General features: G+C 37.5%; 1 protein-coding gene across 4 annotated transcripts in view; it reads left to right on the forward strand.

The window, feature by feature from the left end:
• Nucleotides 1-27,678, forward strand: part of ITPR2 (inositol 1,4,5-trisphosphate receptor type 2) — a 472,511-nt gene that overhangs the window by 250,347 nt on the left and 194,486 nt on the right. For all 4 annotated transcript variants that reach the window (XM_077870671.1, XM_077870669.1, XM_077870668.1 and 1 more), the window contains 2 exons: nucleotides 935-1,077; nucleotides 6,676-6,784. In XM_077870671.1, coding sequence (XP_077726797.1) covers nucleotides 935-1,077; nucleotides 6,676-6,784 — 252 coding nt within the window. The remainder of the gene's footprint in view (nucleotides 1-934; nucleotides 1,078-6,675; nucleotides 6,785-27,678) is intronic.

Genomic DNA, 27,678 nt, shown 5'->3' on the forward strand with positions numbered 1-27,678 from the left:
CAGGACCCTAACATTGTTGGTCTGTTGGCCTTCAGCTTAAGGCTGGTTTCCAAAAGTCAGATGAGGGCTGCTTTACATTTTGGGTTCATATTCTTAAGCTGTCCTTAGAGCCGTAGGTAGTTTCAAAAGAGTTCACCCCTGCCTCCCCTAACCCACACCACTGCCTGCTCAGCTGGCATCACCCTGTGTCCTGTTAGCTAGGACTGTGCCACATAATCATGTCTAGACTAATCACTGGCAGGGAAACTAGAATGACCATGACTGGCTTAAACTAATCAACCATGACCCTAAGCTGAGGAGGCTCATTCTCCCAGAGGATGTTGCTGCCTAATTGAGAAACAACATGGGGATCCTATCAGCAAGGAGAAGGATGAAGAAAGGCTATTGGGTAGGTGACCAATAATGTCTATCAAAAAGATATAATTTGAAATAGTATTAAATGTCATTGAACCTTTGTGAAGTGCTAATACTGCTTCAAAGAATATATCAAGGAATTTCCCCATTGGAAGATATGGTTCATTCCAGATGACCAGAAATACATATGGGATCTTTTTTTAAAGCTGTTCCTCAAGCATACCCCAATTTATTCTAATTTGCTAAATACCTATCATGTCTCCATTAAAATCCTGGATTCTATAGGGCTTGTAGTAGTGACTTCACTGACTTTTCAACCTTGTATATATATTCTTAGAAATAATTATTCCTATCCACCTGTCTCTTATCTTATAAATGAAAAAGGTGACCCAAGCAGTACCATACAGAAAACCAGCTAACACACCTAAGGCACAGACACTTGATGCCATGGGAAGGGAGGGTATAGCTCTGAAATTCCCATGTCTTATATCTGGTTAGTATTCTTAGGCTTGTCATAATCTTCAAATGGTGAGATCTGCCTTGGGTCTTCATTTGGGTTCTCTTGTGCTTTATTCCTTAGGATGTAGTGGCCTCCTTGGAGCAACAGTTCAGCCCGATGATGCAGGCTGAATTCTCAGTGTTGGTTGATGTGTTGTACAGCCCAGAACTACTGTTCCCTGAGGGGAGTGATGCAAGAATAAGATGTGGCGCTTTCATGTCCAAGTAAGTGGGTATAATCTGAGATTCTACTAGAGTTACAAAACCAAGATGGCCTTTAACACATTTCTGCTTTTTAACTCTACTGGTACATGATGACAATCCACAGAATATGTGAAAGATCTAACATCCATGTTAAAATATACTTCTAAAATTTTTAATTTGATTCAGTTGAAATTTTATTTTGGGAGGACCATGTTATATTTTACTAAAATTTACTGAAAATAAAATGTCGTTATTGGGCATGGAATAGCACATGAAATAATATTTTGATTCTAATTCATCTCTATTCCTTTCTAATTCCACTCACACTATGTGATGTGACCTTCAAAATGATTCCTGTTTAAAGTCACTTCTTTTCATTAATAGAGAGGAAGGAAGGGGAAATAGCATTTATTGAGGTCTTGCACAAACACTCTGAGAGATTGAAAGTTCAGCCTCATTTTAGCAGCAGGAAGGCTGAGGCATGTTTCAGGTGAAGCGCTGTGGCATCTCCGCCCAGCCCTCTGCCATGCCACTTTGACCATCTTCATCTGCAGCCTTCTCATCTACTTCTTTCACCATTTTTGTGGTATTGTCAGATCTAGTATAACTGATGTGTTTATCCCAGAATGTTTCCATTTTAGTGGTAAAAGAGCAATTCTCAAGGAAGAGCTGCAAGTTGTGAGAGAAACTGTAATTAGCTCCAGAAAAAGAGATATATCTGAATGTTGAGGGCACTCTGAGTGATTCGCTCAAGATGGCCAGTCAGAGGTACTTGTCTTCTTGGATGGAGAGTTGGAGAAGGCTGCCAACCCTTTTGACCATATCCATCACAGCTAATTCCTGCATGGCTGAGGATACTGCAACAACCCCCCCCCCCCCCAAATCAACTCTGATGTGGGAGGCAAAAATGGAAGGACTAGGGGACACAAGAAGTGTGTTCCTTCCTTTTACCAGTTAAAGCTGGGATTTGGGGAGAGAAAACAAGAAATGGGGTGAGAACCGACAGTAGGAATCATGTTGAAGAATAGGCAGGGTTTCTGTATTATGACCAGAATTGTGGATGCTTAGTTCTAGACCCACTATGTCTTATGGGGATGAGGAAGAATGTGTTTGGACACTTGCCAGTCTTCTAATAAGAATTTTTAGTGAAGAGATCCAGAGTATCTGCAAAACTGATGATCATGGAAACCATTAGAAAAAAAAAATAAGTAGAACTATTCACTAGTAATTCAGGATGAAAATAGGGCCTTTGAGAAATACTCTTTACCTCTTGTGGATGTATATCAATGCATAGAATGTGAATTAAAAACTGTGTAGTAAATGAGAATTGCAACTCCAGGAAATTAATATGATACTATGGATATATCCCAGAGACTTGATAGTCTAGGACAGGGGCTGGCAAACCCTGGGCTTCAGGGTAAATTGGACCTTTTGATCATTTTTTGGAAATAAAGTTTTATTGAAATACAGCTACACATTTTCATTCATATATTGTGTGTGGCTACTATTAGCTGTGTCACCTAGTTGTCACGGAGGTTACTGGGGGAGCCCACGAGACCTAAAATGTTTACTCTTTGGCTCCTTTAGGGAAAAAAAGTTTGCTGACTAGTGTCAAGAATTAGGCTGTCAATACAGCTGTTACTAGTTACATGTAGCTATTTAAATTAAAATTTAAATTAATAAAAATAAAATCTTCAGTTCCTCAGTTATGTTTGCCACATTTTAAGTGCTTAATTGCCAAATGTGGCTAGTGATCAACAAATTTGATAGCACAGATACAGAACATTTCAATGATTGCAAAAAAAGTTATATTGGATGACACTGGTCTAGTTAAAGATGTAGGTCTATGAAAAGATATAAAGTAACTCAAAATGCCAAGAAAATATTGGTCTGTGCTGAACATGTGCTAAAAGCAAATTTGTTGCAATACCAGGTAACTAAAAGGAGAAGAAATGGAGCAATATAATAGTGGGAACTTATTGCAGATATTACACTCAGATGGGGAAAAAAAAAAGATGTCACATACTTTAGTGGTTAGAGAAGAGATTTTTGTGCTATTATGATTGTAGTATGGCCAGCGGCTCAGGAATGTCTGTTTTCTGCTCTAGTGCCTATCCTGCTCCTTCCTTAACTCTGTGAAGAACCAAGGGTTTTATTTGCAAGAATATCTAATAAAATGAGAATCCAACTTTATTAATAGCTATGCAAGGGGCCTTGTATTACTGCGCAGAGCTCTCTGGTAAAGCTTAGCTGGAGAATAGAGCTTAGGTCCAGAGGCCTTATTGGGCCTCTGACTTCCTGAAATGAATTTAATTTTTGGAACTTGTTGACTCAGATGGGTCTGCTGGAGAATGTGAGGGATAGATCCCAGGAAAGATCCCAAATTCGCATATCTACTTTGTCACATAAATTGAGAGAGAAGAGAATAAAGAGAGAATAAGTCAATGTGGGTGTTAACCTGTAAGGCATCTGGTTACAATCTATTCAAATTAGCACTTACTCCTCCCTTATGAAGGATAATCCCAGAGTTTATCAAACTGTGGGATGTGATTCATTTATGGGTTTAAAGATTAATTTAGGGAGGAGAGACAACCATTAATTTAAAAAATGAATTGAGAAATAAAAATAAAATAAACATAAAAATCAGAGTACATCTCATACAGTAACTTTTGTGTTAGTTTAATACACTACACACATGTATTTATATGGTAAGTTGTTTTGTGCAACTTATTTTTTACTTAGATCATAGAAAACATATTAGAAGGCCACAGATTTTACTCAACTGGGATATCATGTAAGGGATGAATACCTTTTATAATACCCTAGCAAATAGTATTCACCATCATGCTTGATATTTTCACATGGTTAGTGAATGAAGTATTTATCTAAAGAAAAGTTAAAGAAAATTAAAATAGGGGATCCCGGGGTGGCGCAGTGGTTTGGCGCCTGCCTTTGGCCCAGGGCGCGATCCTGGAGACCCAGGATCGAATCCCACATCGGGCTCTCGGTGCATGGAGCCTGCTTCTCCCTCTGCCTGTGTCTCTGCCACTCTCTCTCTCTCTCTGTGACTATCATAAATAATAAATAAAAAAAAATTTTTTTAAATAAAAAAAAAAAGAAAATTAAAATAGCCTGAGGGGGGAAAATCAAAGGAAATTTATGAAGCTCATGAAAACTATGTTCATGCCTTAAAGGACTATCATGCAAGAGAAAGGACCAATAGCAAAAGTTTCAGGAAAGCAGGTGTTTTCCTTGCAAGGAGAACTCTATAACAGTTATTCTGCTGGCTGAACCTGACCACGTGGATATAGAACACCTTGCCCGGAGTTCACATGTCTGAAAGGAAATCACTGTTCCTTCACTGTATGCTACTCTTTCAGCATGACGTGGGTATCACTTAAAAGTATCACTATCTATTTACTCACCCTGTCCATAAATTTCAAGTGTCTTCATCTTCCCTTCCTCCTCCTCTTCCGCTTCTGATTTGTCATTACTTGCCAAGTCCTGGCTATTTTATTTCTATATGGCTTCCTGGATGATTACTCCATCACATGTTCTGTTCATCCCTTGCCTGTTCTTACTCTTCTGGGTCATCTTTCACATGTAGGCAGGGTCATTTGGGTCCTTTAAAATAGAAGTCCTCTGTGTTCAATAGACCAAATTCCAGACTCTTTAGTGTAATATTCCCAGTTCCTCCTTTTCAGATTGCATCTCTCTCCCCCCCACCCTTTTTTAAAGATTTTATTTATCCAATCATGAGAGAAGCAGAGAGAGAGACAGAGACATAGGCAGAGGGAGAAGCAGGCTCCCAGCACGGATCCTGATGTGGGACTCGATCCTAGGACCTCGGGATCATGACGTGAGCCAAAGGCAGACACTCAACCACGGAGCTACCCAGGCACCCAGATTGCATCTCTTATAACTCTGTTCTTTCATTCTTCATGTGCCAGCTTGTTAACTGGCAATCAGAGTACTTAGCATTTCCTGGACAGGAAGGTCAGCTTTCTGCCTCTGCCCTTTGTTCATATTGTTCCCTTTGGAAGGATGCCTTCTCTCTCCACCTCTCCCTGCCAGGTGAAATCTTCATCATTAAAAGTTATCTCTTCACTGAAACCTCTGATCAACCCTAGAAAGTTTCTACAGCAGAATGTAGTAGATTATGGCATTTGCCTTTACCTATGTTGTAATACTTATCATATCATGTAAGAGGTGTCTGTGTGGGGACTCTCTTCACAGTAACTCTGAGACTTAAGAGATTAGTAAATGGATCATGTCACCACAGAATGGTGCTTCACACCCTTGGCTTTGTGGTAAGATGGACATAGGTCTATTTCCAGATCCCACCACTTAATGATTGTGTATCTACAGGCAAGTTGCTTTATCTCTCTGGACCTCTGTTTTCTCATGAGCTCAATAGTAGAACCTGTAGCATTGGCTTGTTGTGAGGATGAATTGAGAGAATCCATGGGAAGTCCTAGTACTTCACCTTGACACCTGATATGCACTGACTAGTCATTATCTAGTGAAAGCTTACTTTTCCTCAGTGTTATGTCCCATAGTAATCCCATTATGTCATTGAAATGGGACCATTCCATTGTGCTTGACATCATTCTGGTTTTCTAGGAAGACACGTCTCACAGGGTCATTGTGAGAATCAGCTTTTTCAGAGTTATATACGATAAGCTATGCATTCTGATTATAAACATTTTACTTAATTTTGAGTTCTTTAGGATGGTATATAGCTACGATCCTCACACTTTTCTCCTGGCAAAACACCAGTGCAAAGAGTACCACTATATAATCAGAATTTTTGCCCAAATTATAGTAAAAATAGTATGTGGATAGACTGTCTTGATATTACTTTGTTGTTGTTGGGGTTTTTCGCCCTTAATCACATAACTGCTTGTTTCTACCAAGCCCTAGTAGGGAAAAATAGCACATTATTATTATTTTTTATTTTTTAAAGATTTTATTTATTTATTCATGAGAATACACATAGAGAGGAGAGAGAGAGAGAGGCAGAGACACAGGCAGAGGGAGAAGCAGGCTCCATGCAGGGAGCCTGACGTGGGGACTCGATCCCGGGTCTCCAGGATCACACCCTGGGCTGCAGGCGGCGCTAAACCGCTGAGCCACCAGGGCTGCCCAGCACATTATTATTAATGGAAACTGGAAAGCAGCCCATTATCTAAGGTTGCAATGTTGTATACCGCTACTTAGCCTATGTAATTAAGGTAATATAGCCTATAGAAAATGATATAGTATAATACAATATAATATGCTGCAAATATTCATATTTCTCTACTAGTAAATTTGTTTTAGTTTATATGATGGGATTGAAGATAATTAGTGTCTCATTGTCTTTTAGTGTATTGTGTCCCATTAAAAGTATGCTACTTGAATAAATTTTAAAACAATGAGATATACTGCCTGGAAAGCAAAGGATATTTTATATTAAAAGTCTGTGCGCTGAAGTGTAATTTTAAAAGTTTTGAAAATATCATGTTTACTTCATATTTTCAAATAATAGCCTGACTTTTTTCCCTCTAGTATATGATGTTAGTATATAGCCTGAAGACAAAGCACTGTTGTATTTAAGATTTAATATTCTGCTTTAAGGTTGATTAATCATACAAAGAAACTAATGGAGAAAGAAGAAAAGCTGTGCATTAAAATTCTTCAGACTTTACGAGAAATGCTAGAGAAGAAAGACAGCTTTGTGGAAGAGGTATTTTTTTTAAATTTTAGTATTTGAAAATAAAGTAGAGTTTCTAGTATACTGTAACCAATGAATTACATAGGCTATGAGATGATTGCTTGTATTACATATTGATGGCATGTGTACTTAGATGAATTAGATAATTTCAGTTTGTATGGTATTCATCTTTCATGTCTGCTTTGAATTGAGAAAAAACTAAGATTGGAATGGCTCAAGTATTTGGCTCATTTGTTTTATGATATTTTATCTTGAATATGTATATTTTTCTCATAGAGACCAAATGACCTTTTCTACAATGAACAACTGAGATTCATTATTAAAATTCTCTATAACGTTCTCTGCATATTGAAATGGTCTATGTGTTTGGGCATATGTGATCTTTTATTGTAAATATGTGTCCACTTCATTTTCTATAGTATTGTGCCAGGTAATATAAAATAATGCTATTGTTTTGTAAGTGGAATAGTAAGTTTCTATTCTTACCTATATAAATTTAAGTATTGCACAAATGATTTTCAGGGAATATAACTTATAGATAATAATTGTCATTCTGTTATTAAAAATGACAGCTCAGGTGCTCATTAAGAGATAGCTAGCAGCATGTTTAATACCCAAGGTGATACACTTAAATATAAAATATAAATCTAGTGAGCTGGGTTTTTTTTTTATTTCTTTTTTTTTTTAGCTAGCTACCTATCCTTTTATGTTAGATATCAAACAAAATTTGTATCATGTTCCTTAATAACTTTTGGTCTGATTCTGTAAATACTAATCATCTGATATGTTTAAAATTGGAAGAATTTTATTTATTAATTTATGTATATGCTATCTAATTCTAAAAAGATCGCAGTGGTAGGTTTTATTTTTAAATTTAATCTTATAGAAAGAAATGCAATGGAATCTTGGCTATTAATAGAGGGGGCATAACTTCAAAATACTTCATTTGAATCAGACGCTTGCTTTATAATCAAAATGACTTTTGCTTTGCATTAGTTCTCTTCATCATTTAAAATATGTTTAGGAAGCAAATTACAGAAATAAAAGTGGTCACTGCGATTTTGGCAAATGTTTCTATGACATAGGACTCAAGAAAAATGCTTATAAATCTGAGTTTTTGGTATGCTTGTAAAAAATGGTAAATTTCAGACTTTTTTATTGTCTTTCTCTGGTTCCTTAAAATACTGCTAAAGATGGTTTGATTTTAATTGAAGTACTGGATTGTAAAACAGGAAAATGGTGTCAATAAGGATTTTTGACAGAAGAATGAGGTTTACAATAATAGCTTGTGCTTAACCGGAGGTACATAAGAGTTCCAATTTTGTGTAACAGATTATTATTGAACCACTCTAAAGGAAAAGAAGAAAGAAATAAAGTAAGATTTTACTTTGACTAATCAAGAGTATTAGAATGTATCTCCCAAACCACCCTAGAATAAATCATACTGGCACTTGTTTCTCCTTTCCATTTCCATTGCTATCATTCATTCAGGGTTTCATTATTTCTTGCCTAGAAAACTCCAGTAGTACACCTCTCTGAGACAGAGCTTGAAAGAAGGCAGAACTGCTGTTTTCAAAAGTCCAAGAAGCATCATTCTCATATAATATGATGTGAACAGCACCACCAGGACATGGCCCTTAGGGAAGAGTTAAGATGAAAAAGGCTAGTTGGGGTTATTCACTAAGTCAAACACACATACTATGAACAGTATTTAATGTTTCTGGGCACCGGGGATCAAAGGATAAATGACACAGCATGCCAGGGGCCACTGTGGGATATAATTCACATGCTAGTGGACTCTTGGAATATAGTCTGCAAAGATCATAAGAGTCTTCCAGAAAGAGTCAGGGGCTCTGCACTACCTTGGTGTTCCAGACCCTTCATTATGTCTCCAGTGCTTTTTGCCTCCATTAGTCCTCATCCATTAGCCTCCAGAAATCTGTATTGTTGGGTGCCTCAAATGTGCCACAGGCTTATCCTGCACTGAACCTTGCTACCTTTGGAATCATGTATTGCTAAAATCCAAACAAACCTCAATAACCCCTAGTGTTATCTTTGTGGAGTAGCTCTAATGGGGAGTACTTATCAGTTGTTCCAGCCAGGTGTGATTATTTTCTCAATAGAATTACCAAAATACTTTGTACCTCTCTTTTATGATGCTTCAGGCTATTTCTGAGTACTTAGTCCAAGCATTTATAAAGGATGTCATTGAGACCCAGAGACATTATATGATTTGTCGTAGGTCACACAGCAAATGCCAGACCAGTACTTAGCTCAATTGTTCATGTCAGTGGAGGGGAGTCTAGGTGAAATGGCACTGGGTAGCAGGTTCAGAAACTGGTCAGAGATATTTTACAACTCATGGTGTGCTCTCGGAAAAAACCCTGATTATCAGTAGCAGGATTATAGGTGTCTGAGTTTTCATGATTGTATTAGTTTTCCATTTACCAAGAGTTTAGTGGTTTAAAAACCACACAGATTTACTGTCTTACAGTTTTGGAGATAAGAACCCTAAAATCAAGGTATTGGTAGGAGTATGTTTTATCTGGAGACTCTAAGGGAGATGTTTTCTTTGCCTCTTCTAGATTCTTGAGGCCTCCTTCATTCCTTGGCTCGTGACTCAGTTCTCCATATTCGAAGCCAGCAGCATAGCATCTTCCAACCCCCACCACTGTTCTCTCACTCATACACACACACACACACACACACACACACACACATTGCATTGTCACACCTCCTTCTCTTACTCTGACCCTTCTGCCTCTCTCTTGTACTTACACGTATATTGGACCCACCTAGATATTTCTGTCTACTCTATCTCAAGATTCTTCACCATACTTGCAAAGTCCTTTTGCCATGTAAAGTAATACATTCACTGGTTCTTGTAGTTAGGGCATAGGCATAGTTGGGGCAGGCCACCATTCAGTCTATCACAATGATTCTTTTACTGGTAGTGAGAAATGGTATGTAGTATGTAGATGGAGAGTTTACATGTGGCTGATTAAAATCGCTATGTAGGACACTTTAAATGTAAATGAATGTAACACAAAATAAATATATAACAAAAAACTTACAAATGTGGAGACACCCAGAATGGCATTAAGTCACAGAGGGAACTAATATCTGGTTGTGGGGATCCCTGGGTGGCACAGCGGTTTGGCGCCTGCCTTTGGCCCAGGGCGCGATCCTGGTAGACCCAGGATCGAATCCCACGTCGGGCTCCCAGTGCTTGGAGCCTGCTTCTCCCTCTGCCTGTGTCTCTGCCTCTCTCTCTCTCTGTGACTATCATAAATAAAAAATAAAATACTTTGTATCCTCATTTCCCATGATTGATGCAAAGGATAATGTAATTAATATCTGGTTGTGTAATAACTGGATTTCTACCACCAACAGGTTTTCTGTGTTCAAAGCATTTCCAAAAGATCTCTCAGAAGTAAATCAAAATACAGAAATCACACTGGGATACCAGGGTTTTTCACACTAGCTATGCTAATACAGGGTTTCCCTGCTATCCCAAAGTGGAGTGTTCCTATAAAACCTTTCACAGGCCAAAATGGTATAAAGCAAATAAGTGATTACCATTAATGTAAATGGAAAATTTTTATGTATTCCTAGACCTAAGATAAAACCTCTCAGGCATTTCTGATACCTTGGGACACATCTTGCTAACAAATGCCCAGAATAAATGAAGATAAAGCAGAGGTGTTCACAGACACAGTTCAAAGCTCTGGTGGCTTGATGCTGAGATGCTTAGTGTGGTTTTCAGGGAAGAAACTTGGGGACACTGCTCTCGCTGCTAGGTTTGCTCGCTGCCTCCATCATGGCTCTGTGGCAAAACCAAAGATAAGTGACATTTTTGCTTTTTGCCTTTTTTAAAATAAAAGTGAAAATCTTCAGATTTCTTTCAGTTAGCAAAAACAGGTACTAATGTAGGTCTTTTGTAAAGTGAATTTTTCAGAAGCATGGGGATATATTTCAGACTCCACCTACTTAAATTTAAAACCTCAAAAAAATCACCATTTACATTTATGTTTCTTTTTCCAATATCAGAAGTTGTGTATGTTTCTGTGGCTGGCAAAATAAAAAAAAAAAAAATAGAGCAAGAAGCATAACTTTACTTCATGTTTGAACCAGATGCCTTTTGAAACAATTTCCAACTTTAAGATCCCAGTTTTTAAATTTTGTTTGCCTTAAGTAAAATCATCATGTAACTAGATTTTATCTGGTATTTAGTCAATTATTTTAAAAGCATTTATAATTTATAATACTTGGATTGCAGTTCCTAGATGAATTTCACTCAATATTTTCTCCCTTGTTCATGTTTCTTAGTTTGTGCCAAAAGTTTGAGAGATAAGATGTGGTTGGGCAGTATCTTGAAATGTCTCAGTAGAATAATATAAGTAGAGGAGAATTTAATTTTCTGTTATTCATGCCTGTGTGTGAATCATCTTGTGATCAAAGATGTACTATATGTCATTACTATAAATTATAGTATTTAGTTTTATTGAAGGATAAAACGTGAAAATTGTATATAAAAAGTCCTTAAGGGGAAAAATTACCAGTTTAATAAGAAATTCCATATAATGATTGTTAGTTTAGGTGCTTCTGGTAGGAAAGCAAAAAATTACAGAGGATATAATTCTAACAACCTTAAAGGTTAGTATTCCTTTGGGATTGGTCATATTTGAAAGGCTTTTTCTAGGTAACAACAGCAAGCCTGTTTATTTGCATTAATTATATATATATATGCTAACAATTTGGAAGGGAAAAGGAAGAGAAGGAATGGTTTAAAATAGCCTTAGGACAGTATGATTTCAAATGTTCTCAATCCTGAAAGCCATTTTGTCCCACTCTTATTTCTATGACCTGTCTACCACAAGAAAGAAAAACCTGATAGGACATGTGTACTGTTGAACAAAATGGTATGATTATAGCACCACACCATTGTTTTGTGTATTTTTAAAGACCTTTTAGATCCAGATCTGAGTAAAAGTTTACCTGACGTAGTAACGGAGGTACAAGCTATGCCAGTTGGATAGAGGTGGGCTGATAAAGAGAAGCAGGGGACAAGAAGATTGTGTTCAGAGGATTGGTTTGGTTTTAAGGATTTTTTTTCCTTCATCTTATACTCTTTGATGTACATGCCCATTAAGATTTATAGAGCATTGCAAATTATTCCTCTAATAAAAAGAGAAAAATGTATATAAATTATAAATATAGATGTCTGTAAGCTCTGCCCCTAAATATATAACATTTGTAGTTTCTGTACTTTAGAAATGGAAAAGATAAAAAAAAAAAGAAATGGAAAAGATAATGAGTACTGAAAATATTCACTCATAACCTGTGGAACTGGTAATGTAAAGGTACTTTCCTTCTACTGGAGTCAGAGAAGTTGACCTATTTAGAATGCCAATCATAATTTCCCCATAGAATATTTTGCTATGTATTCATAAATTACACTGACATACGTATGATCTACAGGACAACAAAGATATTTCAGTCAAATTCAATATTCTTAAAATGTTCAGGTTGCAATGCTATATATCCTTGGAATTAATGGAAACTGCCTGTATAATAGTTATGGAGTGGTTTTAATAACTGATTTTATAAAGTGGTAGCTAACTTTATCAGGAGCTTACTATATATCAGATACTGACCCAGATCCTTTATATGTATTATCTGACTTTCATCTTTAAGCCCATGTAATAGGAGGCTTTATTACCTCCTTTTTACTAGTGAGTAAACAGGTATAGAGTTTAAGGTCACACATCCAACAGGTGGAAGAGAGCTGGTATCCCAGCCCAAACATTTTGACTCTTGAGCTCACACTCTTAATGAGCATATTAGAGCCAACCAGGATATGTGAGTTATAATCGTAACCTTTTATTTGCTCAGATATTCAGCTAAATAAATGAAGAGTTCTTTGATTTTACTCTTAATAAAATTCGCATACATATGTACTAGGAAGCATAAACCATTTATTTAGTGGGCTGCTAAGGAAAAGGCTTGAGATTTTAGACCAAGTAAATTGGGAATTGTATGAGGGAACGATATGACACAATAGTTGTAGGATTTTTCAAGAAAATTGTTACAGACCTACGGATCAGTATCAGAGCTCCCCACATCCTACCCTGTGATCATGGTCTGAGCTGTTGGTACCCTGCATATTAGATTTAAAAGTTCTAAACAATACTTTATAAGATGACCATCATAGGCAGCCCCTTGTGGAATTGTGGCATTCAACAAACAGCACAACATCTAATTGAGAGCTGTGATCTTTACAAATGCCCAAGTGGGGTAGGTGGTATTTACACACTGAGCAGTGATGGCGGATAGAGGCTTCTTGATTTAAAACTTGGTATCTGGAGTGATATGAAATAAAGGTCTTTAAGAAATGATGCCTTCAGTTATTTTTAAGATACCTTCCATCAATTTTTTTTAATTCTGTCAGCTTAGTTAATGAGAATTTATTCTTTTCCTCAGCAGAAAAAAAAATCATTGTAACTAATCTTTTATTTCTGATTTTGAGGAGCAGCAAAAAAGAATAAGCCAGAATTATACTAAGGAACTTACCTCCTACATCAAATATACAGACCTGTATTGGCAGTAATCCCGTTGTTGCAGTTTTGTAAATTGTATCAAGCTCCTCTTGTCATAAGAGTCTGTGCAGAATCATTCACCTTCCATGCATATACTCATTTCACTTTCTAGCAGACAAACATATTTAAGTAGAATTGCTATACAGAGTGCACAGTAGCTTAAGAATTTGATAATAACTGTTTTGCTAAGGGAAAATAAATTTCAGTTTTTAGCATCAGCTGCATTTTGTAGACTTTCTTATTAAATACACTTTAGAGGTGAGTGCGTTTTTTTTTTCAATGTTCTAATGCTGTTTTAAACTAGATAAAATAAGTGTTTTTGCAAACATGCTTTTTTAATCGTTTGTATAGTGTGTGTGTGTGTGTGTGTGTGTGTGTGTGTGTGTTGTTTAAGTTTAGGTAACGAAATGGCTGGAAATACGAAAGTAAGTTGATGTCCCCTTACAGTAAGAGATCTGTTTTAGAAACATAATTAATATACTTTCACTTTGGGATCTTATTTTATGTTTTTATCCAGACAAGAAGACTGTGACTGTTAAGGTGGACATAAAAGCAAACATTTTTTGAAATTTATTTCTTTCAGTTGCTGAGCTGGCTGGTCACTTGTTAAGCCATAAAATCGCTGAATTTACCAGATTGTAGTCTTTGTAACCTCTTTATTGCAACAATTTACAAAGTTCTTTACTACCTCTTGCCTCTCCTTTTCCATTTTAAAATATGACCTGGTATCATCATTGCCTCATCGGTTTTTGAGATATGCTGTGATTCTGTAGAGATCAATGACTAAAAAGATCATGATGAAAATATTATCATCAGTATTCAAAGATTAGTCAACCATTCATTGTCACTAGTTTGTGATTGTAGGTGAAAAATGGTATTGTGATTGAAGAAAACGAAGAACAAAAAGAAAACCACATGCAAATTAATATATTATGAAATTATGATATTAGTTCCTTCCAGCTAAATCTAAGTTAAACCTCTTTTTAGGAAGCATGCCATGATTATTTTCTTTTAACTTCCTGTTATTCTAGTTTGTAATCATTTCAGCACTTATAAAATCATCTTATTAACATCAGCCTTTTTTTTTAAGATTTTATCTTTTGTCTACTTATTCATGAGAGACACAGAGAGAGCGAGAAAGAGGCAGAGATACAGGCAGAGGGAGAAGCAGGCTCCATGCAGGGAGCCTGATGTGGGACTCGATCCTGGGACTCCAGGGTCAGGCCCTGGGCTGAAGGTGGTGCTAAACCGCTAGAGCCACCCAGGCTGCCCGAGATAACATCACCCTTTTAATATCGATTTAATTATGAAGAGTTTCTTTGCTGTATGTTATTTTACATAAAGTAGAACCTCCTCAAAGGTCTGATGCATAAGATGAAGAAATGTCCAGAAGGCCTTTCAATGCTGAGGTTCTACGAGTTCTGCATTTCTCTTTGGTCCCACTCCATTCTCCATAAAATGCTGTACCTAGTGAGGGCGAAGACTAATGATCCTATTCGCTGGGAGTATTCCCACTGTCTAGTGTTGTCCCCTGTGCAAAGTTATTGTTCAGTAAGTGTTTGTGGACTGACCTATTTACACATGGTAGAAATAAATGTTACCAACTCTCTGCAAGTACTATACATTGACCTTCGGTAGTGGTATCCAAAAAGTAGCTTCTAGAATTATCACTTCAAGTTCCACTTTCCATCTCCTTGCAGTCCAGGAAATGGCAGATTTCTTGATACTTAGCATGCAGAGTTGGGCCAGCAGTGGACAGAGGGATGGCATAGAGAGATGATGAGGAGATTATCTTGCAGAAAGCACATTGTTGGATGGACTGTGCAGTCCTTGTTACTGTCAACTTGGAAAGCAAAAGGGGAAGGAGTGGAGGTCCCACAGTGATGGTGGGAGCTCAGCCAAGGGAGGCTGCAACAGAGGAAGGATGACCAGATCTGAAAGCAGGAAAATGGGAGGAAGGCTCCAGCGCCTGGGCTTTTCTTTCAGGAACGACTGAAAGGACCCTGGGAAGAACTAGGGAGTGACTCAGGCTGCAGAAGGAGGAAAAGCTCACTGTTAAACCAGGGGAATGAGGTAGCAGCTGGGACTCTGGAGAGAAGAGAGGGCCTAGACATCCAAACCAGCACCCGAGTCAGCTTAGCTAGAGTAATAGCTGAAGCGTCCAGCTTTGATCTCGAGTAGCATCAGGATCTCCTGCCACAGGGAAGGAAGGTTGGTGTTTGGAGCTGGTTTGGTTGTTCCTGTTGTAAGAAGGAAAAGGTACTTGGAAAGTTCATGAAGCAGTTTGGGCCTGATAATGTTTTATCTTTCTATCTGTACATTCATTTCTGGTCTACTATTTGCACAGATCCTCAGACAGGGAATATATAATCTGGTATGTGAGGTATTAAAGCTACATTATTATTATTATTATTATTATTATTATTATTATTATTAATGTTACTTAACTTTGTTGACTGTGGAACTCTAGAGAAGCAATTTACAGAGGAATTATGTGTATGCTCTTGGGTCCTCATTGTAACTCTCTGAGATAGAAAAGTATTTTTTAATCTTCATTTTATAAGAAGATTGAGGTGGAGAGGGTAAAATGATCTAGTAAGAACCATAGTAGATCTAGTAAGAACCAAGTGTTCTGAATAACTGACAGAACAGGGATGTGAATCAAAGTTTTCTGAGTCTGCTCTGCACTTGAAGTTTTTCCGCATGGGAGAGAATTAAATAATGCTGGGGGAAATAAATGAGAATTTAAATTTGCTTTTACTTTTTGAAACCACCTCTTTGAGATTTTTACTTATTTTACAGGAATTTGAATCTGAAGGTTCAAGAAATCGTAAAATAAAAATTAAAAAAAGAAATGTATTCTTTAAACAAAGATTTATTTATTTATTTGAGGGGGGGCGGAGAGAAGGAATCTTCAAGCCAACTCCCCACTGAGTGTGGAGCCCAATGCAATAGTTGATCTCATAACCTGAGATCATGACATGAGCTGAAACCAAAGTCAAATGCTTAACTGACTGAGCCACCCAGGTGCCCCAGGGAAATATATTCTTATCCACCTTTAGGTACATGCACTAAGAAATAGTAACAGCTAACACTTTTATGATGTTTACTGTTATAAAAACCAGATGCTTGCATAAAAGAGTTAGAATGTTACTTCATTTAGCCCTATAACAACATATTGAGAAAATTGTAGTATAGAGAGGTTAAGGATCTAGACCAAGGTCACACAGAAAAAAAAAAAAGGGATGAAAACTCAGGGTGTCTAGCTCCAGTGCCCATGTTTACCATCATTACATATTCTTTTCTGGGATCAATTTTTTATTCTCTTTTGGGATCAATTTACAAAGCTGTAGGACTGTCACCCATGGCTTTCAAAGGAAAATGACTTTCCTGTTTAAAATAACACAACAAACCTTAAGATATTTTTTTGTGTGTAATGATTTTGAACATCTATTGTTTACTGATTTTTTTTCAGAGTAAGCTCAGTTTTTGCACATTCTGTCTGCTGCTTGAAAATCTCAAGCATTTTTAATAAATCCTAGTTACGATGAAACAACACACGTTTTGAATATTTGCAGATTGCTCAGTGTATTGCTCAGTATTAGGTTTATCTTTACTTGGTTGTTCCTAACCTTTGGCTGAATTTTTTTTAAAGATTTTATTTATTCATTCATGAGAGACACAGAGAGAAGGGCAGAGACCCAGACAGAGGGAGAAGCAGGCTTCCTGTGGAGAGCCCAATATGGGACTCAATCGCAGGACTCCAGGATCCCGAACTGAACCAAAGGCAGATGTTAAACCACTGAGCTACTACCCAGGCATCCCTGGCTGAAATTTTCATTAAAACTCAAATTATAGACTATACTATTTCTGTTATGTAATAGAGAAAACCAGTATGATGTGTTAATGAACACAACGCAGCAACTTGGTCTAATGAGTTGGTGGCCCAAAATCTAAATGAGGACATGTGGACAATCATAATCAGATCAAATGCTTTTAATTGATATCAGATAGATGGTGCGATGTTGAAGATAGTGACTCACAAGACTTGTATTTAAATTCCATCCCAAGAATTACATTGATTTCACTTTCTCTCAAAATATCAGAGTGTGATAATCAGAGAAGTGCTTGCCAAAAGGTAGGTGCTAACCAGCAATAATCTCAAACTTGGGCATACCTTTGAGAAGGATGCTTGCTTTAGGCTTTTCACCCCCTACTCACCTACCACCACGGTGTGTGTAGTCATTTATTCATCTGTTCATTCGCCAAATAGGCTGCCCTGTATGCAGACTGGCTAAGAGTCCCTTATCCCCTTGGTAGTTAGTACCGCTGGCTACTAGCCCCATCGCTCACTCTCTTGAGAGAGACTGTTGATGATCAATTCTATCACACTTTTACCATTCAGTGCACAAAGTGTAAGCACAAGATCCCTCCAGTCCTCCCCTGTGTAGCCATGGCTTTCCATATTTCCATGCCCTGATGCTGCCATATCTTTCCTCCTCAGTCCCCCAGGCTCTTCCTGTCCTGCTCTGTCCTGTTCTGCAAATGGTCCTGTGTCCTTAACTTCTCCAAGTGTTCCCTCCACCTTCTTGCTCTTACTGAAGACTCCCTCTTCCTTAAGGTCTCCCTGCCTTCTCAGCAGCTCTGTCCAGTGGAGTTGCTTTCTCTCTCATGTGAAGAGACTTTGTGTCCTGTTACTTCTCATTGTTACTTGTAGCCTGATTCCTCTGCCCTCTTTTAAATTCTGAATCTCCTTTGAGGGTAAGGCTTCTTTTTTTAATTTAAAATTTTTATTTATTTATTTATTTATTTGAGAGAGAGAGAGAGAGAGAGAGAGAGAGAGCATGAGCAGGACGAGGGACAGAGAGGGAGAAGCAGACTCCCTGCTCAGCAGGGAGGCCAAGGCAGGGCTCAATCCCAGGATTCCAGGATCATGACCTTAGCCGAAGGCAGATGCTTAACTAACTGAGCCACCCAGGTGCCCTGAGGTTAAGGCTCTTTGTGTCACCCTGGCATCTACCAACAACCCAGTCATTCCCGTTTATCCATCCAAGACTTTGGAACCTGTCTCCTATTCTGTGTCTTGGTTCCCAGACCTATTATCATCAGAGGTGACTCTAGTCCTCATGGGCCATGTAGCCAATGTGCTGGCTGCTCAGGCCCTTGCCCTCTGTAACTACACTGGCCTTCTTGTCACCATGTCCATCACCCACTTCTTCTGTACCACCTTGGAAGTGTTCATCACCAGGAACTGCTTCTTTTCCACAGTAGCCAATTCAGGCATCCCACTGGCTGACCTTTACTTTTCCCCATTCAGCTTGCTTGTTGGGCTACATATGTTATGACTGTCCTCTTACTTAAACAGATCCATTGACCCCTGTGAGGTCCCACTTGTTCAATTTGCACCCTTCCTCTGCTTATCAACCTGAGATTTCGTAGTCATAAGCCCAAGGACTGAGCAGCTGTTTTAAGATGGGTCACTAACAAAGAGTCCCAACAAAACAGCGTGGATGAGGGGAGAGATGCTTTTTCCTAAGAGAATCAGAATATTGTTGCAAAAAGTTAGGAGAAAGGACGCCCAGCAGGCCAAGACACCACCAATGACCACACCGATTTCTTCTGCAATTTCTTCCTGACAGAGTTATTTAGATGATCTGAGTTATTTGGCTCGTTTTCTGTTCATGTTCCACCTCGACTGTGTATGCCACCTCTTTCCAACTGAAACCAGAAATCTTGGCTCAAAGTTCCCTTACAAAAAAAGCTTCTACTTCACTATATACACAGGCACTCTGTGTTCTCCAAAATTGAAATGACTGAGGATATCTTTTCTCAAGGCTGAGAAAACATATGGACGAGAGTATGCTACTTCTCATAGTCTGCAGCCTTTTGACAAGACATCTGCTACAACATTTTTTGTTCTTGGATCATGGACTGTTGTTTGCCAATTGTTTTCATAAATATTAATCCTTGAAATCTTGACTGACATATAAGTTGTTCTTTTTGGATTCTTTTCTTCTTTATATGCACCATCTTTAAATAATTGTGTCACAATATAATAAACAAGGGTTTTCTTATGAAAAATGCCTATTTTAAAATTGAAGGCTAAAATTTCTAATTCAAAAACTTGTTTTCTCTCTTCTTTTTTTTTCTTTATATTTGAGTTCTCTTTGCTTTGCCTTTACTTAACTAGATTTATTGCTGATGGAATACTGCTCTTGCATTCATTTTGCAGTGTTTCGCTTCAGCTCTTAGAAGTTCCTTAGGAAGACACTTAAATTTAACTTCCCCAAGTACTCGACTGATTTAGTCCCAAGGTAGTTAACTATTCCTTCTCAGCCTGAAATTAGGAGCTTTAGAGCTGGGTCGGGATTTTTTTTTTTTTTTTTTTTTAAGATTTAGTTACTTATTTAGGAGAGAAAGAGCAAGAGAAATTCAGAACACAAACAGGGGAAGGGGTAAAGGGGGAGGGAGACAAGTAGACTCCCCGCTGAGCAAGAAGTCCAACACGGGGCTCTATCCCAAGACCCTAATAAGATCATGACCTGAGCCACAATTAAGAGTTGGACACTTAACTGAACCACCCAGGCACCCCAAGTTGGGTCAGGATTTTGAACTGGACTATGAATTGCCTGTTTAAGATGTTTACTAATGGCAGTCAATGCATGTTAATTTCTAATCATACCTTTGCATGAAAAGATCATTGAAAAGTCTGTGATGGAAGATACAGTGAGCACACCTTCCACTGAAGAGTGTTATTTAATGACTACTGATAAAGTTTTACTGGCTCTACCATGCTCTAAGTTGCACATCTAAAGCACTGTAATTGCTACATGCAGTTTTTGGAGCTCATTCTTACTATGCATGGTAGTTCCTGATTTATTTTACTGTTAACCTCTAAGGATCAATAATTCAGCACATTTTAAATTGTTTCAATTATTTCTCAATTAATAAAACAACTTAAGAATGAAAAACCTTTCACATAGATATTGTCTGTGAGGCCTGCTAACAGAGTCATGTGCGTGAAGCCATTGCTGCCAAACATAGCTGGTGATTCATTTAGAGGGAAGTTTATTTGAATGCAATGCTATAGGATATTTTCTCCTCAATAAACTACCTGTTCAACATTGAATTTAATCCATGGTTTAAAAAATACATTATAAGATCTCAAGAGGGATGCTCCATTCTTAGGTTTTTCATAAGAGGTTTAGGGTTTTGTTTTGTTTTCTAAACTGGGATACTCTTATTAAAGGAGAGTTAATAGATTGGAAAACACAGTAACTTATCAATGTGTGATGAAACTGGTTATGTCTTTGGCTGTATCTAGAATCATGTAAAATTATATTTAGGATAGAAGAGTTTTTCATATTTTGTTATCTCTAGAGGCTATGTTGAGGACTGGGAACGTATCTCACAGCTGAGATCAAGCACAGTTTTCTCTGAGGTCTATTGGCAAGTGTCAGCTCTCTTCTACATCTGCCATTTTCTGAGAGTAAAATGAGATTCACATGTTTGCATACCATCTTCCTGATCCTTGCCAGGGATACTTTCTGGAAGGAGCATAGTGAATATTACTGCTGTGCCTCTATTTTAGAGAGAAAAGAGAATCTCACAAAAATTGGGAGCTGTTCCAGGGTTGAGTCAGAAGTTGAGGAGTAGATGAAGGGGCCATTTCAGGGAGGCTGCTGCTGGGACAGCTAGTGATGCTGTGCAGTTAGGAGGATGGATGTGTTGAGCAGTGTGCTGCCATGTCAGGGATTAGCACCAGAGAGGGGATTATCTGGAGACAAGCCTGGCCTCACTTGTGTGATTTCAGTCAATAACCAATACCTGTTGAGTGTTGTATCACACTCTGTGGTAAGATACAGAGGAATGAAATGATACCACTTATATTCATTTTCTGGGGCTGCCATAACAGTGTACCATAAACTGGTAAACAATAGAAATTAATTATTTTGGAGCTCTGGAAGCTAGATGTGCAAGACTGGGATGTCAGCAGGATTGGTTCCTTATAAGGGAAGGATGTCCTCCCTCCTTGCTTATAGATGACCATCTTCTCCCTGCATCCTCAGGTGCTTTTCCCTCTGTACATTTGTCTGTATCTAAATTTCCTCCTCTTATAAGGATACCAGTCATATTGGATTACAGCCCACCTTAATGACCTTGTTTCAACTTAATTATCTCTTTAAAGCCTGTCTCCAAACATGGTTCTGTTCTGTGATAATAAGGTTTAGGACTGGGGATCCCTAGGTGGCGCAGCGGTTTGGCGCCTGCCTTTGGCCCAGGGCGCAATCCTGGAGACCCGGGATCGAATCCCACGTCGGGCTCCCGGTGCATGGAGCCTGCTTCTCTCTCTGCCTCTCTCTCTCTCTCTCTCTCTCTCTGTGTGTGTGTGTGTGACTATCATAAATAAGTAAAAATTAAAAAAAATAAATAAAATAAGGTTTAGGACTTCAACATATGAATTTTTGGGTCATGCAGTTCAGCCCATAATACCACCTCAGTCTTTAATCTATTCATAGATAAGGTATGTACAAATATTTTCTGTGTGCTCTTCCTGTGCTCATTTTGTTGAGGGCAATCAAATGCACTGAGCAAATTGCTGGTATCCAGAAACAGAGATTTAGGAAGTTTTTTTTCTAAGCATTATAATTTAAGTCCATCTAAACCAACAAAGAGACATAGAAAAGGGATTTTACTCTTCTCTTATTTATAACTTAGGCTAATGCTGAAAGAAAACAGTTGACTGGGATAAAGACTCCCATGGCAGTGAGAAGTACATTGGTAGATGTTTGAGCATAAAATTGAAACATTATCTATAGATCTGACTAGTTATAAAAACGCAAAATGGGAAAATTTGAAAATCTGATGGAATTTTAATTTTAACATTTGTGATATTCTTTAGCTTGGACTGTCAAAAGCATAGTCAAGTTTGTTTTTTGAGCACTTTTGACAAGTGTTTCAGCATAATCATGAAAAATTGCCAGTTTCAGATGTGACCTTTGGAGTTTCTGTATTTTTACAAGTTAAATTGAAAACTTATTCTGGGCTTATTGTTTTGGCAATTTAGCATTCTATTTCTCTCATAGCAAAATCCTACATTGAAAAATGTACCTTTTCTGGAGGAGTGCTTTATCTTGTTTACATGTATTTATAAACTACCTCCACAATTTTATAATTTATTTTGCTAAATAACCAGTTTTTAAAATGGTTATTTCTAATACCCACATAAGGATCAAGTGACTTTTTAAAAAAACATGATGCAAACATGGACACTACTTTTAGCCTAGCCCCAATGCCTTAATTCCTCGTACCTGTATGTGGGAGATGAAGTGACTTGTCATTATTTTAAGAAAGAAAGGGATACAAGTTAACAGGATTAATTACCTTTGTAAATATCCTGGTTTATAGAATATTTTTCCAATATTTTAGGGCAACATTATTTTATTTTCTTAGGTGCAAAGTTTTGCTACTTCTAGCATATTTTGCACCAGTTCTCCTATACCGACAAAACTAGGATAAGCAGCATCAGAAAAATAGAGATCAGGCTACATTCCAGACTAATTCCTTCTGTCCTCAAACAAGTGACTGTTTGAATAGCTAAATTAAGATTATTGATCATTTTTGTTTTGATGCTGGTATAATCTTTCCCATGAGTCTCTAAGTCATTGCTTACTTCGCTAACTTCACAGGGAAAGGGAATTTTCATGTATCATTGAGATATATATTTATACATATAGGTAAATGCAGTAAACATGAAGCATGGAACTTGGTAGCAGAAAATCAAAAGTATAAAGTGAGAAAACACCACCTGTTAAAAATGAGACTGAGGTTCATTATTCTGGAAGTGGAGAGTCAGTTTAAGCCATATAAGAATAATGATCACCAGAGCATTGTTATTGATATATCACGAGGCCAAGAGGAGTGGAAAAATCCAGAGGCAGTTTTTAAAACCAGTGTTTTCTAAATTTGGTTTTTACTTCAGTTTGATATACATGATCAGTATGTGGTAAATAGTTAGAAGCTGGTTACAGAATTTAATGTGAAAATCATTTGTCCGATTTTTAGCTCACTGTTGTTATTTTCTGTGCATTTATTGAAATGTCTTACACACTTAATGCTGTGGAGTGTTACACTTGTTTGTAACATTTGCCTCAGATGTTTCATTGGGCAGAATGCAATAAGGTGCATTAGGAAAGTCCAATGAATATTTATGGTATTTCAAGGGAGCCACACACAGAAATGAACTTACTGGCTCCCAGATATCTATCTTTCATCTTACTCTTAAGGGTATTTAAAACAAAAAAAATTTGCTGTAATTGATTTATTTTACCGAATATACTAAACATTCCATGACTATATCCAAACCTAAAAATGTTGATAGTTCAACACTAACAGTGGGTTTAAATGGAATCATAAAAGGATTTACTCGAAAAGGCTTATTTTTGGCTTTTATCTGTCATCAGCTTTTCTTTGTTGAATATAATTTTTATGATTTAACATTTATAAATTAGGTAGCATGCATTTAGATAACTCAAAATGAGAAAACAAAATATTTCTGGAAAGAAGTATTCCTTTTTTTTCTCTGAACATATTGCTACAGTCACATATAGATAAACCACAGTGCTTGACAAAGCTACATCCATGTGGCCTTTGTATCCAGAACAATATTCATACTATTTGAGAACCCAGTAGGGGGGAAGTTAAGGTTGAGACCAACCTCAGAGAATCCCACACCAAGTACAGTTCCTGATGTTGGAAATAGAAGGCAGGAGACATTGTTTGTGGAGGTTATGGCCATTTTAATTGCAGTTTTTCATAGTCCCTATTGGTAGGTCCTTCTACATTTACTCCTGAACAATCAAAAAAGAGAAAAAAATCTCTAGGATTAATGGGGAAAATGATCCTTGGCAAATAATATCATTGGAAGATTATTAACATTGGCAATACAAAAATGAAGTGTCCATGATATAAACACGAACACAAGAGAACAGCCAATATAATTTTAAGTATTCTGTGACATCTGGGTCTTTCTGTGAGGATTTCAGACCTACAGAATTCCAGAACAAATGATTGGGAAATTAGCTGGTTTTCTGACCCCATATAAATGAGAAAACAAAATATTATCTATAGATTTTTGACTGTATACAACTATTAAATATGAACTTAACCTGACTCTGTACACAGGTCAAATATGACATTTAAGGTAACCTTGTACAGTCAAGACCACTGGTCTGGCACTTAGGGGCTCTCTCTGTATCATGATTAGAGGGGAATCGTAGGCCCCTTGGCTCTCACCTGCCTCATCTATCAGGTTAAATTAGAAGCCAGAGCTAAATCAGATGATCTTTTGGGGTCCCTTCTCGCATGTTTCTCTGACTTTCCTTCTGTTTTCTGGATTTAGTTTCTTAATGTGAGTACCAAGTAAATAAATTCCTACTTAGAAATATCAGAGGATAGACTTAAGCTGCCCCCCCCAAGATCATAATCAAAAAATTTATTAAGCTGCTTCACAAGATTATAATTAAAAATTATAATGAAAATTTGAGATATTTAATCCTCGCAGTAACTGTGTGAAGTATGTGTAATTTCACCCTCCATTTCATAAGTGACAAAACTGAAGTATAGGGGAGGTAGGTCATTTGCTCAGGTTTTACAGATAAACCCAGGTGACTTAGCTGGGATGAGATCCCAGGCAGTATGGTTCCTAGGATCTTTGCTCTTTAATATTGAATTACTTTTCTGTCTCTCTTTGGGCAAAAGCAGGGCGAGAAGAGTGAAAAGTGACAGGGGTTTGTGTTTTGTGTGGGCTATTAAGAGAATGCCTCTTTGATACTTGATGGAGACTTGAGGTAGGTCAAGGGACACACCATGCAAATATCCGGGGCAGAGGAAGCAGCAAGTGTTAAAGACCCAAGCTGGGAGCTGGCTTCCTCTATTTTAGGAGAATGGCGTGACTAGGGAGGAACTAGTGTAGTGATGCAAGGCACTAGGTCATGAGACCAAAGAAGTGGGTGAAGGACCAGATCATGTAGGACTTTTGTAGGAGACTATAAGACCTTTGGTATTTCCCCTGAATTAGACAGGAAGCCAGTGGAGAGTTTGGAGTAGAGAAGTAAGTTAAATCTGATTTATGGTTTACAAGGACCACTGTGTGTGCTATGCAAAGAGTAAACCAAAGAGGGAAACCTTGTGTTGCTAGTGCTCAGCACAGCAAATAGGTATATTATGGAACTGAACCGATTAGGTGCCGAATTATTCCTACTCCTGCCAGGCTTCCTCAGATGAATACAGAAAGTCTAGCCAAGAAATCACGTCCCCTTTGCGTGGTATCTCGTGTATGCAAATAGCAGCAATATCAAAAGGGGAAATACAGTTTTAATTTGGAGGGAGATTGAATTTCATGAGTGATGAACCTGAAGTTAAGAAAAATATGTAACACAAAGTTTCATTCTTTTACAATGTGTAGTGTAGTTTAGAGCAGGATTCCAGTGACTGGTGAAGAAATGTTATTCCAGTACAGCTTCCTCTTCAGGTTGGGCAGCCCGGGTGGCTCAGCGGTTTGGCGCCGCCTTCAGCCCAGGGCGTGATCCTGGAGACCTGGGATTGAGTCCCACGTCAGGCTCCCTGCATGGAGCCTGCTTCTCCCTCTGCCTGTGTCTCTGCCTTTCTCTCTCTCTCTCTCTCTCCTCTCTGTGTATTCTCATGAATAAATAAATAAAATCTTTTTTTTAAAAAAACGGTGGATGCTGTTATAATAAGTGACTAAGGAAGAATTTGGAAGAGGATGATAGGATAGACCCTATTTTCTGAGATAGATGCAGTGTTCCTAGAACATCTTAGTGTATTGGGTCTTATATTTAGCTCTGTAGTTCCCAAAGAAAGTTCAACACTCGGTATGGCTCTAATTCAAACTATTGCTAGTCTTAGGGCTTGAAGAAGTCCTTTAAGTAATATCCCTCTCCCTGGATTTGGAACAGTTGAGACAGGAATCATTCAGCTCGAAGTCAAAATGCAGCTTAATACTTACTTTCAGTGCCCAACTGGAAAACATACTTTAGATCCGTGGATGTTTTCACTAGTATTTTGCTCCAACTTAATAACCACCCCACATTCCCCAAAGGGATAAGCCTCTTGGAATATGACAGAGACCTGTGCAGAATTCACATGCCCTTGTGGTCAGGAAGAACTTAGGAGAGGCTTTGCTAAGCATCCTCTTATTCCTTCTTTCCAACTCACTAATCAGATAAAGTACTTCCCCTTTTCAGGGGAGTGGGTGAGTGAATGGGGTGGAGGGCAGAGAGAGGTCAGAAGTGTCACTAATCAGAGTCCTCCATCTGTGACACATGAGGTTAGGAAACAGAACTTCTTTATTGACCTTTCTCTACTGGGAGCTTTTCTCATTACAAAAATTTTCCTTGCCTTTATTCATGAAAATTCACATTTTTATGAGAGATACTGTGTGTGTATATATATATTATACACACACATATATATACACACACACATCTATATATATACTGTATAAAGAAGAATTTGTGGATATGTGTGTGTATATATACAACTATAATATAATTGTATACATATATACAGTATATATACAGATATACCTGCATGCATATATACAGTATATGTATATATACTGTATCCTATATACTATATATACATATATACATATATAGTTGTGTATGTATAGTATATATAACTATATACTATATATAGTGTATACTATAAGTATATAGTTGTATATAACTAGTATAGTATATATATAGTATAGTATATATATAGTATATATAGTATATATATATAGTATATATGTAGTATATAGTATATACAATATATATTACTAATATATAGTATATACAATATATATATACTATGTATATATAGTTGGCTTTGTACCATAGAAGCAACTGGTCTTAACTTTTCCCCGTAGAGACGTTGATCAATAACAAGTTATCAGCGTTGCTACCTCAGTATGTGCTCCTGCTGAGATCTATGTGGTTGCTAGTTTTACTGATGCCAAATCACTTCTCTTCTCTGTGAGCTTGAGAACTACCAGCATTGGCACATGTCAGTCAAGACCGACTAAAGAAAACTTCTTTACAATGAATATTTGGAATGAATTTTCCCAATAAGTTTGCCAGTGTACCTGAGTGGAAAGGTATTCATTTGATTTCCATTCCCCAAAGGCTGAGTGTTCAACTATATCAGAACCATAGTGTTTGGTGATGCAGCATTTAATAGAATTTTCAGAATTCGATGCCACTGTTAAAAGCTTATGCTCTTCGGCATTAACAACAAACATTT

The sequence above is a fragment of the Canis aureus genome, chromosome 25 (assembly GCF_053574225.1).
Source record: "Canis aureus isolate CA01 chromosome 25, VMU_Caureus_v.1.0, whole genome shotgun sequence".
Taxonomy (NCBI): Eukaryota; Metazoa; Chordata; class Mammalia; order Carnivora; family Canidae; genus Canis; species Canis aureus.